Source organism: Penicillium waksmanii, assembly GCF_028829765.1.
Source record: "Penicillium waksmanii strain IBT 27052 chromosome Unknown utg000004l:1.0-5674109.0:1.0-5678898.0, whole genome shotgun sequence".
Lineage (NCBI taxonomy): Eukaryota > Fungi > Ascomycota > Eurotiomycetes > Eurotiales > Aspergillaceae > Penicillium > Penicillium waksmanii.
Genome location: NW_026643251.1, coordinates 4,135,698 through 4,150,734, shown reverse-complemented (window position 1 = coordinate 4,150,734; position 15,037 = coordinate 4,135,698). Strand labels below are relative to the sequence as shown.

Here is a 15,037-nt window from a genome sequence, read left to right as displayed (position 1 = left end):
TTTCAGAATAATAGCTCTACCGACCACCTGGTACAAACCATTGCCAGTAGTCTATCAGCCCTACGGTGGAGCCATGGTCGAGCACCACCATAATAAGCTTGGGGCTGAAGACAGGCACGTGAATTGAATCAACGCCAACGGCCGGTAGTCTATGCACCTACCTATTAAAATATTGCCGATGCAGCCTAACAACATCAGGCTAGCCCTAGCGGCCGTGAGTATCATCCGGATTGGTATGCTGAAATCATACCACTAACCCGTGTATGTAGTTAGGTTTAGGCAGGTCACAGCGGGGCGTATCAGGTTACCACGGTAAACAGGCAGATGAAGGATCGGGAAATACGATTATTCCATAAAGGAAAAAAAGGGTCGAATTAGCGTTGAAATACCGTACACAGACATACAATGTACTCCCTAATTGCGTTGGACTGTTGTCTTTCTCCGTAACGGGACGAGCCGCGTGGGAAAAAAAAAATAATCCAAGGTGGGGACATTTCCTGGCAGTTTAAATTGTTTTGCTAGACTCCGCTTCCAAGAAAAGTTCTATATATGATGTCATTTCAGTAAGCGAGGACTAGCATAGGCCAGAAAGGAAATTACATTTGTGAGAGGTTTTACGCGAGAAGCCAGTTAGAGGAGGAATCTGGTGCAGTAATATTTAGTTACGAACTCGTAGATTGCAGGGTCGCAGGGAGGGGTAGCCAGAATCAGCCGGTGGATTAGCTAAATCTTGAGCTAGAGGTTAGGGTTGTCAGAGAGCATGTAATGAGACTTCGGGATCGACAGGTACGGAGACCGTTCTGGCCCGTCCTGTACGCAGCAGGGATGTACGTGTAGAAAGGTAACTCCGGGTTGGTCATAACTCAGAGGCGGTCAAGTGGCCTTGGGGGAGAAAAGTATCCTGACGTCATGAGAGGAGAGTGGATTGAACTCAAGACGAGAAGAGTATAGGTTGGAACAACGGCCAGATGGAGATCAAGAGCGAGAGGGATGGTGGGAATAAAATATTAAACGAAGATCTCGCACCAAACTTTCCCTATGTGTTACTCTATATGAAACACGTGGAATGGCCTTTGGAGTCAATGTCAGCGTTTAAATCCAAAGAATTTAATTTTAACAGAAAGTCCCACGATCATCACTGCCCTAACAGCGGTTTGCTCCGCTCGGAGCGAGGCTAGCACCCTAACCGACAAAACGGAGACTGAGCCTATTTTATTGTTGTACAGTAGTTACCATCCCACCGGGCCCAGAGCCCAGCCAATAGGGATATACATTTCTCTGAGACCGTTGTACCATGGAACAGCATGGAACTAGAGATCCTCTTCAACCGTGGCACTCACCCAACAGCCCTGTATACGTTACCTGGTTGCTGGGACCGGCTCTGGGGGTGTCCCGGAAGTTTGCAGCTCCATTTCATGAATGGGCTGTGCAAAGCCACAATTTCATCAAATTTCCGTAATGGAAAATTTGGCTAGGTCTACTCGTACTTTCGGATTATACGGATCTCCATAATGTCCGGCAACTGTTCCTTCTATGTGTGTCTTCTCCACAAATCCACGCACTTGCGTACCCCAACCCCAATTCCGAAGGGATGCTTCTTTCTCCGCTTTGCCCGGGAAAGAGTTTTACTAGCTATTTGTCAAGCTGTCGATCGTAGTAGATTCGTCCAAAGACTCAATTACGTGCTTTTTGCTTTTTGATCACACAGAAAAGGTTGGTGGCCACGAAAAGCCTAGTTGTGATAGTATGATAGCAGAGTAAATTTACATACTAGGATTACTTGATGGTATCAGCGAGGCCATCGTAATCTGTACCTATGCATCAAAACGGTTGATTTATAATCCCGCCCTCTGGCGACTATACTATGTATCAAAAGATCCAAAGTCGGTGTACATACGCCTTTGAAGATAGACAAAAGAGAGAGAGAGAGAGAGAAATAACAAGCAACCGAACGCTCAACGATATTAAATGCCACAGACAATGGAGCCGGTATCAAGCAAGCTTCAATCAAGATAAGAACGGGGGTATCAACTTCGTGTGCGTCATACCTGAGCCAAAATAAACTGGAAAAAGAGATGTCACACGGATAAAAAAGCAAATGTGTATATCAAGAACAGTTTGCTCCATGAGTCGACTTCATATGCCGTCGATGGAGATTTCAACTCCGTGGGATAAAGGAAACGTAACAGGACCAAGCCCAAGAAATTATCAACAAGGTGAGAAAAAAGAAAACATATATTGACAGGGTATCATTGCCGGGAGACTCGTGTATTGTCTCCCTATCCAACGCCCCCAAAATGATGATAGACCGCCCAATGAGATAAAGATGATGAAATGGAAAGAAAGAAAATAAGGTCGCAGGATGTCGGTTGCGAGCAAGATGTTCCTGCAACGATGTACACGCCAGGTGTAATCGAGATCCAGGCAGGGCGGATGACAAGCTAGCCCACGGGAAAGAACCCAGGATATGTCGTAGGGCAGAAAAAGATAGCAACGACACTTAAGGTATCCCAGAGAGATGGGTGCTCAAAAATGTCGTTCATCTTTTGCGTGGCTTGAGGTTGAATTAATAGGTTAATTTGATCTCCATGGGAGACCCGTGGAAGCCGCCGCCAGGGCCTTGAGCTTCGTAAATATCGGCGATCATGTCTTGACCTTCTGGAAGCTCGCGCACGACGTCGTCATCAACCATGATCCGGAGTCCGTTCTGGTTGACATGCAGGATACGGGCGATGCGTGATGGGTCGATATGGTGCTTTTCGGAGATCTTCTTCATCAGGTCTCGGACGGTACGTTCTGTGAGGTAGATTGCTCGGTAAAAGTCGGGATGTTGGTCGTTTCCGGCAAATCTAACGTAAAAGCATGCGACTAATTTGCCATTAGTAAATAGATCCTAAGTGTGGGATATTATTCAAACTTACTCGGCTTGGGTGGTCGCTCTGCTGGAGGATGGTAGGTCGGGTCGATATCGATAGCCTCGATGTAGCCTATCGTGGGATCCTCGGTAGCAACCTTGTGGACCCCGGAAGCGTTCTTCACATTTGTAAAGTTGCCTAAACGAGGAGAATTCGAAGATGCGTTGCTACTGCTCGGAGAAAGAATCAATGATTCCATAGACTGAGACGCGCTGTGGTTCTGGCGTCCTAAACCGTCTACTTGGATAACATCGCCGTCGGCCGGCATTCGAACCGGGAAAAGATCGGGGTCATCATCCTGTTCGCCGCGAAGCGCAAGAACGCTCACTGTGCGTGTTGATGAGAACATGTCCTGCATCATGGCGAGCTTGGCCTGAAGATCATCTTCCAAGGACATTTTGTCCACGGATCCATCATCAGAGCAGGTGGACCAAGTGCGCTTGTGCTTCGAGCCCTTCATGTTCCGGTCGTTCTTCATATTTGCGGTGGCACTGCCGCGCTTCCGCTTGCCATAACCACCGCCCATCTCTGCCTGTGCGACTTGCTGCTTCAGCTTCTCGATGGTCTTCTTCACGTGTGCGACGTCGTTGGATAGTTTGCGCTCTGCGCCATGGTCACGGAAGAGTTTAACTTTGCAGTATGATACTTCCGATTCGCGTGATCCACCGGAATCTTCCCCTGGTACGAGGATCTCTGTCTTCGCGCATAATCGAACCGGAATACCCTTGACACCCTTCGAATGGCTGAAATCGGTTGATAAGAAATTGAATCGTACGGGAATAGTGCAGTCGGATGCACCTGTTCCCGGGTTCGCCGTCCAAGTAACACAAAATCCATCGAATGACATCTGCTCAATTTGGATCTGGCGGTTTTTGTTGCCGTCACCCCCCGAGAGAGGGTCAACGTATTCAACGGCCAACAATTTTCCTCCACGTTGATGTGACTCGTTCAATCCTCGGCCCTCTTTCCATAATTGCCAGCAGACTGACGGTTTCGCCCTTTGCTCTTCTTCGTCGAACGAAACGCGGACAAATGTCCGGTATTGCACAGGTTCGGAACTGGTCAGGGGTGGAGTTGAGTCGATCACTGTCATGTTGTAGGCTTGTCCCTTATTAAGGTAGCTGATTGGAACTTCACGCTTGTGCTTCACCATTGCGGTTGGCGCTCGCAGAGTGACATTGTATCGGAAGCTATAATACTATTAGCAATGAATCAAGAACCATTTTCAAGAGCGAGCACATACTTTTCACCATGGGCGTATGACAACCCGTTTGAATGGTCTGTCGAGGATGTCACAATGGAGGCTTGGTCGACTGGTAAGCTGGCAAGGGATCGATTGTCGCCCGACTCATCCATGGCGTCGAAGGAATCCCGGTTCATGAAAGCACTAGGGGCAAATGATGCTTGTTGAATATAGGGATTTATGTCTGGCATTTGTTGCGAAAGATACTGCTGTTGAAGTTGTTGATCCATATGCCCGAGATGATGACCCTGTTGAGATCCGGGCATGGCATTCGAGACAGAGACTGGCGTAATCATATTCAAACCAGCGGTCGGTGTGGGGAGGTCTCCGGCTTGGTCGTGAAAGACGGCGCCCATTCCGGCGGAGTTGGGGGTATAGAAACCCGGATGTTGTCCAGCAAAAGAGGACATCATCTGCATGGCGGTTGGGTCCATCCATGACGGGCTGAAGTTGAGATCTTGCAGGTTGCGAGGGGTTCGTTGGTTGTGAAATTTCATGCCAACCTCCTCCATCTTTAAGTGAGGATCGTGGTTCATCGGTCTGTATCCAAAAATGGCCAAATCAGCACCCGCTTCCAAATTCGCTGTCTTATTGGCCACATACCTTCCGGTGTGCCCTTCAAACTCGTGGTCGCCTTCTCGCCGGGGAACTATCTCAGAAAATGTTTCCTGGAAGCGACTGATGAGTTCATCATCAGGCTTCTGAGTATTCTTTCTAGATGTAGGAAAAAAACCAAAATGTTAGTGGCTGTTCATGCGACCAGAGTCCGTTGATAGCTTTAAGCTCGGGGACTCACCGGTTACGGAACATCGAGGGCGGAGTTTCTGGGTGGGGTTTTCCTCGGCGGAAAAATCACACGCAGCGTGTAAAATGAAGAGGTAATATCAATCAGAGAACCTTTTACAGAAGGAGCATCTAATTGTAAGATCTCCCTACAGGCCACAAACACAAATTCTTGTGAAGTTGACCTGTTGGGGTGGAGTGGGGAAGCCTTTTTTTCTGACCTTTCCCCTACCCACTAGTTCAGGATCCTCCAACGATTGATTGATTCGGGAGAGGACTTCGAAGGGGAGATCTGGAATGTGGTACTGGGTCGATTCGAGCTTGATTGATTTATTGCAATCGGTGTAGGTCTTTGAATTCGGAGGTTGGACGAGGATTGCGCGTCCGTGGTCAGGATGGTAGGAATGCGAGCCTCAAAAAAAAGCGGAGACTCAAATAACACGGATAATGGCGGAGAAACACTCAAGTTTGCCTAGGGGCGTTGTTGGTGAGATCAAGGTGTCGAAGTAGAGAGAGAGAGAGAGGGAAGCAAAAAGAAAAGAAATCTCGAAGTATGCGACAAGGCCCCTTTTTTATGAAGATGAGAAGAAGCTGGGTTGGAGAGGCGAGGGGTGAAGGAGGGGTGGACACGGTGTATGACGAACGGGACTAGAATAGGGAAAAGAAAAAAATAGAAATGACGGTACGGTCCATGAGGCCTCCAATGAAGAAAGAAGAGAACTATGAAGCAGCAAAATTTAGCATCCACTGAGCCACACTTCCAAGGGCTAATGTGGTTGGGTAGGGGGGGCAAGCAGAAAGAGGAGAGGAAGAGGATGATGGTGGAGTGTAAACGGAGTAGAGTTGTCGGAAGATTACAGTAAAAAGAGAAGAGTGTTGCCACTTGAACGATAAGAACCAGGGGCCGCAAAGGGCCAGTAGTACGAAGTATTTTCTTTTTTTTTTTTTTTCCTATGGAGATTCCAATATGGAATGAAAGTGATTGGTACACTAAGGGGAGGGGGAAAAGGGAATTATGGAGAAAAGGTGGAATGAGACCCAAAGGACGAATCGGTAATCAGTGGGGGTAACCTGGGTACTCGTACGGAGCACGGAGTACCATTACAACAGATACTCCTAGGATACTCCACTCTAAATATACAGTATACAATTACAATTTAAAAAAAGAACTCCCAACCGAGAACTGGTAATTTACAGATAATTATTGTATCGTGAGGTATTGTCGGGGTATTCCCCTTGTTTCCCTTTGATTCTGCCTGGGTCAATAATTTATGGTCCTTTCCGTTTCCAACTAGTTCCCTCAATACTATACGCGGAGTACTGTATGTATACGGATTCCTTTTTCTTTTTTCCCGTCAAAAACCGACCATTAGAACCAGCCGGAGAGCTTCCTTGTAATCGATAGGGCAACGCTTACCATATTGTCGGGTCCCCCACACATTTAAGAGAAAACGCCACAAGTTCATGCCTTGGTGCCTGAGTCATGCCCCATTAGTACATATACACTCCCGTCGGCTAAATACATACGCCATGTAGTAATTGGAAACCTAAGAAAAATAAAAGAAAAAGTTACCAGAGAAATAATTTAACATGCACCTTTAGTAGGGTTCGGTGGCTGAAGTGGCGGTGGGAAGATGGATGGTAGAGTGTTCCGAGCTTCACTAATCAAACAGCGCGGAAATACATCTACACCACCAAGCGCCACATGACGATTCGGCGGGAGCCGCAGGCAACGAAGTTTACCCTACAGAGTACATACAGTACAGACAATCACGCACTTGACCCTCGGTAGATGTATGGAGTACCCTGCCAGGAGTGGGTGGCATGTCCTCCGTACCCTATGAAGTATGTACTGTAGAACAGAAATTTGTCACGCTAAAAGCACACGAAAACGGAAGGAATGGAGTGGCTTGCGAATCTCCACCATCCACGGAACCACTGTGGTCGTGCGGTGGGGAGTGATAGGCGGTTGCCGAGACCGTAGCTCTCGGGGTTCCCGTGGCAGTTGAATATGTATGTACCTACTAGTATCCCATTGACTATAATACGGTGTAAACATGGATCGAATCATCGTCCAATTTATCACCAGATGTGTACTGCACGTATGTAGTGACAGCACTCCTGCACATGTCAGTGCTATGACGGTTCAAACGTCACCAACATCTAGGATTGGGAACAGATTGAGTCGGCATATCTGGACCAAATTGCTGTTTACGATTTGATCGTCAGGGCAGATTGGGGTTCCTCCTTGTGGACTTGGAAGTTCATACCAAAAGACTCCTCACCGGCAGGAGAAACGCACGTTAACGTCGCGTCTTATCTATCTCAAACACGTTCATCCGTACTTTCAGCCATCGCCTGCACCCTCCATGTATGGCATGTATACTATGTACACAGTCGCCAGCGGCAATAGCGCCCGTTGAATAACTAAAAATACCGTCAAAGCGGGGGGCTAATACTGGCTAATGGGCTACAGTATACGACATATTGTACTCCGTACGAGCATGTCAAATCCCAGCGGATCCCCGTAGTCATTACAAGTCCCTGACAAAACTGATCAATACGCCTCGTGGGCTTGCTGTGCGAAGTGCCATTGCTGGAATGGCATCCCGCCAATCAAAAGGCTCAAATCACCGATCGGAGGGCTCGGAGCACGTGCCTGATACAATACGTGACCTGATGTGACGTGCACGGGACCTTCTGGCATCCATCTTGGCAGGAGATCTTCGATCGACGACCAGACTCGATTCGATTCGATTGGATCTTAGGTCAATGGCAGTTGCAAAATTTCGTTCTCCCACTCCCATTTATCACAAATTTATACGGATCCCAAGAACAGCTCATCTCGTCATCTGATATCTGATACATCTCATGGACACAAGGTATTCGAGCTCTCCAGTCAGCCCGGGGAGGTCGATGTTGCTTCTGATTGGTCGGCACCGGCCACCGAACCAAAGCGTTGAAGAGGAATGGAGCCACTGCTGCCAAAAGCAGCAAGGATGCTCGGTTCATCGTGACACCGGCGTATATTCATGCTGTATGCATGCGTGAGAGCTATACAAAGGGCATCTCCTTTATTTGACCGCAATATATCTGCCCGAAATATGATAATATTACAATAATTAAACTATGTACAAGGCTAATAGCTGTACGAATTTCTCACTAGCGAGTGGGTAATGCGGCTAACCAGCATCACACCAAGACGGGGGAACAAAATACCCGGATATTCAACGTTCAACGTTCAGATCTTAAAAGCGATCCGCAACATCCATTCCATCTGGCTAGTCTCCTTTCGTTATCATCACGTCTAATTCGGAAACAAGCATACGAGTATGTACACTGTATGTACAGTATCTCCTCGAGACCACGCACAAGACCGTTGACGTCAGGATAATTTCTCCGGCTATGTTGCACCAACCAAAAGTACCCACTGGAAGTGGAGATTGTATCTTCGGTGTTTGGTTCCGTTCGCAATTTGGCAAAAAAATGAACTGCTGAGTTAACAGCCACCCCGTCATCTGAAGTCTTCGGGGAGAAGGCGGCGGACGTGGGCGCACACCATGGACGTCACTGGCTGGGGGAGAACTATGGATCCTCGGATATTCGGGGTTTGTACCCCTATGTGTACAGGAGATGCATATCTTTTTGTGCCTTTGGGCCACTCATATTGCTTTATTTAATGAACGTCTGTGGAGTGGAGGATAGGGGGGGGGATTACATAGCAATCCCATTAGGGTTAGGGAAGGAAAATTCACCCGATATAGATCGATGAGATTCGTGATTGGGTGATCGATCCACACCCTGCACTCCTCAATTGCACGATCGTCCAGGAGCCACGTCTCTGTTTTTGTGTCACGGTAGTCGCGATGCCACATACATATTTGGTGGGTGCGAGAGGCGAAAGCGAGGGGTGTTGTATGGACACGTCCCCTGCACTCTATATGTACAACACACACGCACCTGGTGAACCAGGTGACAGGTTGATGATCATCGGGCTAACCACAACACCAACAACCGCTTTGAACGCGACGATGCGACACCTTCTCGTTTATCGTCGGCGGCACCGCAGATCATTAAAGCCCTGCGCCAGACAGATGGGAGCTTGGGCCTTCGTCGGGCGCATGCCTCGGGCGGTACAAAGGTACAGTATTAGTGCATTGCTGTGCGGTTGCGTAGAAGGTGGCTGCTTTATCCGCATGGACTTGGGGGGGGGAAGCAGTGGTGGCGATCACTGCCGCCATCCCGACGAGAGGGCGGGACAGGGGGCCAAAAGGTCGGAAGTCGCATGCGCATGCGTGCGTGTGCGTGCGACCAGAGACGGGCATACTGGGCCAGTCAGGCGCGGTGGAGGGCTTTGCCACATCGGATTCAGGCATCCGACTGTGTGAGTCAACCTGCGCCACATGGAGCCACAGGATTGATGTGTGGGGGGTGGGGCGAAAGAAAGAAGAGAGAGCTTTGGAGCTTGGGGGGAACGGGGCGGGCGGAATAGAGATACTAAACCAATGAGCCTTGGTCACTGGGCGGGGAGGGGAGAAGGTGTGGCGAAAAACAGTCAGATGGGTCTTCCTTTTGAAGCATGGATGTTACTAGAAAGTTTCATACTGAAATACTGTATGGACGGGTACTCTGTTAAGCAGGGTGGGATTGAAATGTGAACAGAATTGCCTAGCGAGATGCGTAGTACGAAGTTATTAGTATACATACTAGAACTACCAGAAGTATGTACTACTACTGTAGTACAATTGTTCAGACATGTGGATCACATCTCAGATCGCATTCAACCCACCGTCATAGCAAGATCGATTAGGAAGGCACAGGTTGAATTAGGAATTATCCCAGAATACATACATGCAGGCACCGATATTCATTGTGCCATGTACGGGGTACGGAGGGCGCATATACCGTGGCTTCTCGAATGAGCTCGAAACGTAAAAAGAATCCCATGCAATCAATGACCGACAGGCGGCTACCTTTATTGATTCGTCCATTCCGCCACTTTGTCCTGACGAATCAGACTGTCCGGAGTATCTGCTTGGGGAAAGAGTTTCAGTGATCATCAATATTGGACCCTTGGGTGGAACTTTCGTCAATTTTGTTGTACTGTGTGGTACGAGTACATACTGTAGATATCTCGATACCTACATCATCATTGCTTGATCTCATCTGATCTATTTGGAGACACAAATCAAAGTGTGGCTGTGCTGAGGGGATCGATGAACTAACTCGCCGCTATGATATCAACTCGGCCCATGCGGCTCCAATTGAATTCAATGTGGAGTGTACATACATACGAAGGAAATTTTAGGAACAAAGAAGACAACCGCAGTTGTGTATGTTTGGTGTGGTGAGCATTGAATGCTGGGCATGCCCAGTCCATGATATTACCTTCTATAAACTATTGGCCCAATATGAATGTTCCTTATACAAGGTATCCCGTAGTCCTTTCGCGAATCTGCGATGTTTCTGAATCCAACCGAAGGAAGCAGCAGTACAATGAATGAGTTGATGCCACCGTGACCCCAAAAACGCCCTCCCAAAAGAAAGAAGAAGAAAGAATGTGCAACGCATATAAACAAGGCACCCAGAGTCTAACAGAACCATGTGTATGTGCTGGCTATCCCCGGCCAGGCCTGTCCCCTGAAATGCCAATCCTGCCATGTGGAGGAGATGTAGGAAAATGAAATATGGTATTGCGTTCCTTCTTGAAGGTCGGAGGAACTAGCTGTGCGTAATGCCCCGGGGGCAGTCTTCAGTGCTGAATGATGAGAGAAAACCCGTCTACCCAAGCACCGGTGGATCCAGAGACACCAGCAATCTTATATCCCAAAGGTGGTATCAATGTGTGTCTAAGAGAGTAAGAAGTTAGTATCCGCATTCATGTTGATGACTGCGCATGGTTTGAAAAGACCTACCCTGCTCCGCCCGTGGCGTTTCCATAGAGACCAGATTTCCTCCCATGACTAGTGAGAATTTCGATTCCATCGATCCAAAGTCCAGCTCGGACGTAAAACCCAAGTAGAATCTCCCCACGTCGAACATCCAGAACGAACTCATCCCCGCTAGGCTTGCCACCACGTTTGCCAAAGAGTTGACTCGTCATGTCCTCGTAGCAGAACTCAATACCATCCAGGGCTGAGCCGTGGTATACTTTGATGGACGTCAGCAATTTCGACATAACAAAGGCTGACTCGAGAAGAAGCTGCTCGGGCTCGCTGCCTTCCATGTTTGACTGGCCCAGGATTCCACTTTTGTAGCCAGTCTGGCTCTTTGGCAGCTTGACTAAAGAGCTCTTGGACTTTAAAAGGCCAACGTCTTCAACAGTGTAGCTGCCCAATGCACCGGAGTAGACCACCAAGCGGATCTTCTTTTTCTTCTCCTTCTCGTTTCCGAAGACCTTTTGGCGGAGCTCGCTTTCAGTAATGGTAATTTGTTTCGGTAGTCCGTTGCTGCTGTTTTCGGTGTTGAGGTACTCGATGAAGTCGTGACAGAAGTCATCCCCCTCCTTGTATAGTTCCATGAACGCGATTCCTGATGACGCAGTGAATAATATCTTGCCATTTTCCACTGGCCATACTTGAACGCTATCATCCGAGCTGACTGGGGCATCGTTTGGCATACGGAAGGCCGGGTGGAATCGAAAACGCAGCGCATCCAAGCGATGCCATCCACATTCGTCGTTCGGCAAACAGATCTTCAGGCCTTGCGCCTTTGTACGGGTTGAGAATGGCTCTTTGGTCAGGAAGGATCGGTTGAGTTGGACGTAATCGCGCAACATGATACCGCTCTCCTGATGAGGGCAACCGAAAAGGTGACCGACCTCGTGGAGATGAGCTCCAATTCCCAGGTTGGCGGACTCCCAGTTAGAGCCAGCCTCCCCGCTATCGTTGGCCACGTAGTTGGTATCTGTTCGCGTGCAGTCAGAAAATGCATCCACCACCTCTTCCAAGCATGATGGGTAGCTCTGCAGGCAATGTGACCCGAAAATGGCCATTTTGATGTCGTCGTCGCCCGAGCCTAGAGCAGCATGGCCGGTGATAGTTTGTGCACCGGTATCCCAATGAGAGTCGAGAAGCAGGACGGAGACGTATTGCTTCTGACCGGAATGTGTGTTAAAATGACTGCGCACAGCGTCTTTCGCAATGTTGAAGAGCTCGTCTCTGTTTTTGGCGTTTTGGTTTTGCTGAGCGATCTCGAGATCTCTCAGCTCGGCGACGGTCTTGTTGGAGCGAATAACGTGGACCTTGGCTTCGTTTCGCATCTGACCAGCGGGTAAATCCCGGCGGCTGAGACTCCCTGGCTGCCACTCCTCCTCAAATCGAAAGCAGCGCCGGCCGAGGTTGTTGCGATACATTTGCTCTCCGGTGAAAGCCTGCCACAGGTATGCAGCTGTTCGGTATTTTCGAATCGCCGTTTCGAGACCATTGCCTTCCCGCTCTTGTCTTTCCGGTACGGTATCGTAGGTGCCATCGGAGTCCTTGCCAAGTAGGATCACCAAATGCAGAGGCGGGGAGTTGACCAACGGCAAGTAGTTAATATTGATCCATGTAGAGTGCACGGCGGGGTGGGTGCTTCCTGTCGATAATTTGGGAGAAATAAAGTCGAAGCGAAGGCGATTGGGACCGGGAACCAAATGAACGAGAGCTTTAAAGTGGGATGCCGTGACGGGCCAGCCGATCGACGGGAAGTTATCTTGGTGATGGAAGACTGTCAAATTGCCGTCCAGCGGATGTTGACGCGGGTCGCCGACCTGGCCATAGATGAGGAGAACTTTTTGATGGACCTGAGAGAGCAGGTGTCAGCAACCGCCCGTTTGGCACCATTCGTTCCCAGCATCAGCGCTTACCCAGTTGTTATCAGAGATTGAGACAATCCTTGGAGCATAGGGCGAGCTCGGGGCGGGCGTCCGAAAGATGCCATTGATGGAGGAAGAGGAGCTTCCCTGTTCGTAGAGGGTTGGGTTAGTGATAGGTTTAAAAGAGAAAGAAAAAAGTAGAAGAAAGGGACGGGATCACCTACCACGACGCTGTTCCGTTGTGACGGGGTTGTTACCAAAGTGGCCGGTCGTTGCGGGGGAGCAGGGAGGGGTGTGCTGGTTGTGCTGGCGATGCTGGTACCATTTGATTCGGACAGAGAAGGGAGATTCGGGGAGGAAAGGGTCGGTTTGATTGACGATGGGGGAGTGATGGAGCTGTGGGAAGAAGTGTCGATCGTGGAGGAGGATTTTCCCGAGACCATTTCCACCTTAGTTGAAGGGGACTTGGAGTCGGTAGCATTGAAGCTAGCCTTGGACCGGCGACGAAGCTGCTTGAAGAAAGGCATCGGGATAGATGAGGCCAGGAACTTCTCGCCGACAGAAGAACCAGGCCTTGGAAGCGACTAGGTATGTGAGAGTGAAGTGGAAGAGATTGTGTAAAAGTGTGGAACAGAGGAGTTGCTAGACTCAGCTCAGCTCAGCTCAGCTCAGACTCAGGAACAAGGAGAGCGCGACCGTTTGCGGCTTGCGGCGTGCGGGTGACGGTGACGAGGCCGCACTGGAGTGGCCCCGCAAAAACCAGAAACAGAAACAGGGAAAGCGAGAGAAAACAATCGCAGGGACAATGGGTACTAGTACGATATTCAAGACTCAAGTTATGCTGGGGTAGTAGGGATGGATTAGGGGGGGGGGGGGAGGAAAGAACTTGAACAGCAATCACCATCGACGACCTCTCCTACCCATCCAAGACATCCTAGTGGGATATAATTTTAGCGGGCCACCTTGGCCACCTTTGGCCACTCTTCGCACTCTCAACGTCTTTTAAAGTATTACGTACCCCCCCTCCCCCCCCCCCGTGTCTGCGAGACAACGACGCCTCTGACTCTCCTAGGAGTCGCAATGTTTCACCGGTGGATCTCCCCATGATCGCCCTAATGCTGCTAGCTCAAGATCTAGTGTCTGGGCTAACCGCATACCAAGCCCAATTCCCTGCTTTGAACTGCCTTTGCTCAATGGCTCATTTTGCTCCTCCCCCTGAACATGCTTCAACTTGAAGTACATCTACTACTCGTACTCCGCAGGGAGGCAGATGTCATTGTAGTACTAGTAGTACCGATGATGTTGGCAATATCTCAGTTCAACCAACTGATGGATCACTATATACGGAGTACGGAGTACTCCGTCCATACTACGAGTACTCGTACTCGTGAAGAACTCGGATATTAAAAAGATCAGTATGACAACCTATACCAGTACTAGCATTCGACCAATACTAGTATACTACGAGTACGAGTAAGCATGCGAAAAAGAGGAAACGGGTACACAAGCTGCTTGTTGCTTGGCGTATCGCCAACCTTCCTCTCCCCAAATCCTTAGGAAACATCAAATAGTATTCAAGTTCCAGAGCATATTCCATCAAACTCTCCATCTGTATGCTGCATTTTTGCACCGTCGGGATCTTCTTCAAACCACACTTGCGATTTGACTGCGCCCCTGTCCGCGACGTAGTGAGCGGAGCCTCCTATGACATCCCCCTCCATGCTCTGCTATCTCTCCCTGGGTGGGTCTGCGCGACTGAAAGGCTCCGGCTTGCATTGGTCTGCAGGACACGCGATCTGTGCATCGCATCGCATCGCATCGCATGGGTCGGGAAACTTGGCTCTTTAGGAGAGACGGGTTACTCCTGACCATTGGCTCCCCGTCATCTTGTCTGACCGGAAATGCCGACCCCACGGGTGAGGCTGTTCTGGTTCCTGGTCGGCTTTAGGGCTGGATGGCTGGATGGCTGGAATCGGCCATTAACCTCAACACCGGAAGGTTTTTCTATGGCATTGCTCCCCCGCCATCCCCAATAAGCAACGCCTGCAAAGAAGACAGAGACAGGAGACATGAGGCATGAGGCATGAGACCTCGTGATGGTCCGTGCAACGCCTCATCGACGATAACGGCAACCGCCAGCATGCCGGATCGAGCAACGTTCATCTCTCTCCAGGACCCTCGATGACATCAATGTCGGTGCCCATATCGCTCTGGTATCGGGAATCTCATTTGGTATGCCAGATATGCCCCCTTGGCGACGGTCCCCGGTCCCTGATCCCTGGTCCCACTGGAATTCTCAAA

General features: G+C 49.4%; 2 protein-coding genes across 2 annotated transcripts; both read right to left on the bottom strand.

The window, feature by feature from the left end:
* Window positions 1-2,566: 2,566 nt before the first annotated feature.
* N7481_004364 (grainyhead-like protein) lies at window positions 2,567-4,968 on the bottom strand (the record flags this gene model as incomplete). The annotated part of the gene is made up of 4 exons (XM_057263583.1): window positions 2,567-2,868; window positions 2,922-4,105; window positions 4,159-4,872; window positions 4,955-4,968. 4 exons carry the CDS (start codon window positions 4,966-4,968, stop codon window positions 2,567-2,569), a joined length of 2,214 nt encoding a protein of 737 aa, XP_057125244.1.
* A 5,725-nt stretch (window positions 4,969-10,693) lies between these two features.
* Window positions 10,694-13,263, bottom strand: N7481_004363 (zinc metalloproteinase family protein; the record flags this gene model as incomplete). Its single annotated transcript, XM_057263582.1, has 4 exons — window positions 10,694-10,790; window positions 10,857-12,724; window positions 12,788-12,883; window positions 12,961-13,263. The coding sequence occupies 4 exons, from the start codon at window positions 13,261-13,263 to the stop codon at window positions 10,694-10,696; spliced, it is 2,364 nt and encodes a 787-aa protein (XP_057125243.1).
* Window positions 13,264-15,037: the final 1,774 nt, after the last annotated feature.